This window comes from Penaeus monodon, chromosome 7 (assembly GCF_015228065.2).
Source record: "Penaeus monodon isolate SGIC_2016 chromosome 7, NSTDA_Pmon_1, whole genome shotgun sequence".
NCBI lineage: Eukaryota > Metazoa > Arthropoda > Malacostraca > Decapoda > Penaeidae > Penaeus > Penaeus monodon.
Window position 1 is genome coordinate 33279390 of NC_051392.1, and position 4166 is coordinate 33283555.

At 38.5% G+C, this 4166-nt stretch overlaps 1 protein-coding gene across 1 annotated transcript; it reads right to left on the bottom strand.

Moving 5' to 3' along the window:
• Positions 1-263: 263 nt before the first annotated feature.
• Positions 264-3944, bottom strand: LOC119575597. Its single transcript, XM_037923243.1, has 2 exons — positions 480-3944; positions 264-428 (listed from the first exon to the last, which is right to left on the bottom strand). The coding sequence occupies exons 1-2, from the start codon at positions 3942-3944 to the stop codon at positions 264-266; spliced, it is 3630 nt and encodes a 1209-aa protein (XP_037779171.1).
• Between the last annotated feature and the right edge of the window lie 222 nt (positions 3945-4166).

Genomic DNA, 4166 nt, shown 5'->3' on the forward strand with positions numbered 1-4166 from the left:
AAAGACACGCCCCTTTTTCTCACTCAAGCACAACAGCTCGGGAAATACCTCAGGGCATTCGTATAAAGAAAAGGAGATACTTACAATTTTCCCTCTAAAGAAACCTTGTACACATACTGAACATAAAAATTATTTTATAACCTTTATACATCTCGTATAAAGTGTAAACTGAGAACTTGTATTTTATATACTTGGACCAATCCACGGACAATGCCCCCTAATGAAGTTCAAAATCTCAAGATTTTAACTCCATGATTGGTCAACTATTCAGGTATAGGGCAACGACTAAGAATGTCAGCTCCTACATTTTCGCTGCCTTTTATATACTCAACAGTAAATGAGTAACACTGTAGCGCCAAAGCCCAGCGCATTAACCTACCATTACCATTTTTCATATTCTTGAGATAAACAAGAGGTTGTTGGTCTGTCTGCAAGACAAAGTCTCTTCCATACAAATATACTTTAAACTTTTAAATTGCCCAAACTATGGCAAGACATTCCTTTTCAATAGCAGCATATTTTGCTTCTCTGTCTAGTAATTTCCGACTAGCGTAACAAATAGGCATGTTAATATTGTTCACATCCTGTAGTAATACTGCTCCGAGACCAATATCAGAAGCATCAGTACGAACATAAAAAGTCTTCGAATCGTCTGGCAAACAAAGTATTGGTTTACATACCAAGGACAACTTTAGTTTGTTGAAGCATTTTACTTTCTCCTCATTCCACTGTAATCTATTACTACTATTTTTCTTGAGGAGATCATGCAAAGGAGCTGCAATACTTGCAAAATTAGGAACAAACTTGCGGTAATAACCAACAGTCCCGATGAAAGATCTTAATTGCTTCTTATTCACAGGCAAAGGCATCACCAAGATAGCATTGATTTTAGATTCGAGAGGACTAATACAATTATCTCCTAACAAAACTCCCAAATATTTGATTTTGGAAAAACCAAAGAAACACTTACTAGGGCTTGCAGTTAAACTATGCTTACGTAGACGCAGCAAAAGATCTTTCACGTCCTGTAGGTGTTCAGACCAATCATTATTATGGATTACAATATTATCAAAATAACAGTCAGTATTTTTCAATTCGGAGACCACTTTCCTCATTAGTCTTATGAAGGTTGCACAAGCGGACTTTAATCCGAAAGGCATAACTCTGAATTGCATAAGACCCCTATGAGTGGCAAACGCAGTATACATTTTTGATTCTTTCAACAAGGGTATTTGCCAATATCCTCTACAAAGATCTATTTCAGTGAAATAAATATCGTTCACAAATCTTCCGAGAGCCTCTTCAGTATTAGGCATGGGCTCAGCATCTAAGTCACTTACGTCATTTAGGGCTCTAAAATCAATACAAACTCTCCACGACCCATCACTTTTCTTCACCATCACGACGGGAGAAGAAAATGCAGATGTTGAAGGTTCAATAATGTTCATGTCTAACATCTTGTCAATCTTGGTGTTGAAATCATTAACTAGGCTGTTAGGGATGGGATATGGTTTCTTACGTACAGGTTTACTAGAGTTTATATTAATGACATGCTCTATTGTATTGGTTAGACCCGGTTTGTCAGTCAGTACATCAGTAAATTTACTTAGAATCCCTTTTAACTCACTAATTTGAATTTCAGTTAGTTCATTACCAACATTAATGTTACTAATACCATCTATGTCAAAATAAACTGGTTCACAGTTATTACCCACTTGGTTCTCTTCTTCAACTACGCATACCTGAGCAATTTCACTTTCGCTTTTGCTTTTGCCGCCGTCACGGCGGAAGTACCTTTTTAGCATGTTGATGTGAAATAGCTTTTTCATACCACGCACTTTAACAACGTAATCTACGCCATTGTCTTTGCAATGCACAACGGGGTAAGGACCAAGCCATTGCATCATCAATTTATTACTGCTAGAGGGTAACAAGACCAATACTTCATCACCTGTGTTTAACTTGCGGCATTTAGTTTTAAGATCGTAATAGCTCTTATAATTACGACCGCTAATCTCCGCTTGAGCAGCTGCTAGTTTCGCAGTCTCCTCAAGATGTGAGCGTAAATCTAAAACATACTGATAGGTAGTTTTTACGTCACTATCGATGTCAGTTTTTGTCCATAACTCGTGTAAAATTGTTAAAGGTCCACGAATTTGACGTCCATACAATAACTCAAATGGAGAAAACTTAAGACTGTCGTTCGGAATTTCTCTGTAAGCAAATAGGGCAGCAGGTATATAGCGATCCCAAGCTTTCGGGTGATCTACGCAAAGTTTCTTTATCATTGATTTTAAGACACCGTTCAGCCTTTCTACAGCACCATTACATGAAGCATGATAGGGACTAGTATATAAAGCTTTAACAGATAACATTCTGTGAATTTCACTCATGAGATCAGATTTGAATTGAGAACCGCGATCAGATAAGATCTCTCGCGGGACACCAACTCTCGAAAATATTTCTACCAAGCTTTCCGCAACGGTTATGGTATCAATGTTTTTCAGAGGTACAGCTTCGGGATATCGTGTCGCGTAGTCGATCAAAGTAAGCACATACTTGTTTCCTCTATCTGAACTAGGTGAAAAAGGTCCTACTAAATCTATAGCAACACGCGAAAATGGTTCGGAAATAATGGGGAGATTCTTCATTGGTACTTTACGTACAGTTCCCTTGGCTGAAAACTTCTGACAGATCGGGCATGATCTGCAATATCTCTTAATATGAGCGCCAGCACCGGGCCAATAGAATTTAGAAAACACCTTAAGACTCGTCTTCCGATGAGAACAATGTCCGGCAGTCAATGAATCATGAGCCAGATTTAGAACGTGAATCCTATACTTATCAGGAATAACAAGTTGCTTACTTCCAATTTCATAATCATATTTGCTCTCAAGACATACCCTGTAAATTAGTCCATTTATTATTTCAAATTTTACTGTGCGCGATTTTACTCTCACATGTTTTCCGCTTTTAATATTTTCCCTGATAGATTGAAGTGTTGGACAATTTAGCTGTTCCTCCATGATATTAACTTTATTTATATTTAGGTCTAAGAATTCTGAACAAGCTAATGAGGTAGTCTTAGCCGCTTTTGATACCGATGAGCGAGTCTGGACACTCATAGCAATGACGTCAGGAGACCCATTAACATCCTCTTTATCAGCGATTTTGTAGTCATTCCCCATGGAAACATCGCTTACCTTTGTAAGAGCTTGTGAAGCATCATCACCTGCCTCTTTGCTCTGTTCGTGCTCGAGCGAGGTAGTGGCGCACTTACCAGGCAATTTTACACCAGGAACTAGTCCGATAAGCACATCTGCAAATTTAAGGGGAGCTGCAATGGCACTAATCCACCCTGAAAAAAATTTACTTCGAATAAAACATCTGACTTTGGGGAATGAATTTGGAACCCCAAGATAATCATAGACCTTAACCATAGGCCCTAATCTAAATCTTGCTGGCACTAATTTGTCATTAACAATTACAGTCGAACACCCCGTGTCAAACATAACCTCCGCTGGTTTTTCAAACAATTTGCCTTCTGCATCAATTATACTATTTTGTGGTTTCATCTCAGACTGAAAGACAAAATTAACTTTACCCTCTGTCTTTTGTTTAAAGTTTCTAGGGTTATTAGGGCAGTTCGGACGGATATGACCAGGCTTTCCACATCCATGGCATTTAATGTCATCAACATTTGGTGAACTCTGTTTTTGCATTGACCTTGAAGGCTTGCTTCCGCGATATGCGTGAGCACTACGATATCTATCTGCTGCTTCCGCCATCTCTGTTGCGCTTTCACACCCCCTTTCTTTCAAGAACACCCGTAAATCAGAACTGCAATTTGTCAGTAACTGTTCCCTGACAAGGAAATCAAACAGGCGAGCATAATCTTTCTCAACTTTACTCATGGATAGCCACCGATCGAGATACTGCTCCATCTTAACTACTAATTATAAATATGATTCATTATCTTTACATTTACTTTCTTTGAATTTTCTTCTATATGAATCTGCATCAACAGCAAATGCTCTAAGGAGGGTTTCCTTTAAATGCTCATAATTTCGTAGCGTTTCATTAGGCAAAGAAATATACACCTTAAGTGCTTGACCGCGCAATGATGTACCTAGGTACACATGGTAGTCCTCATGCTTCCACCCATG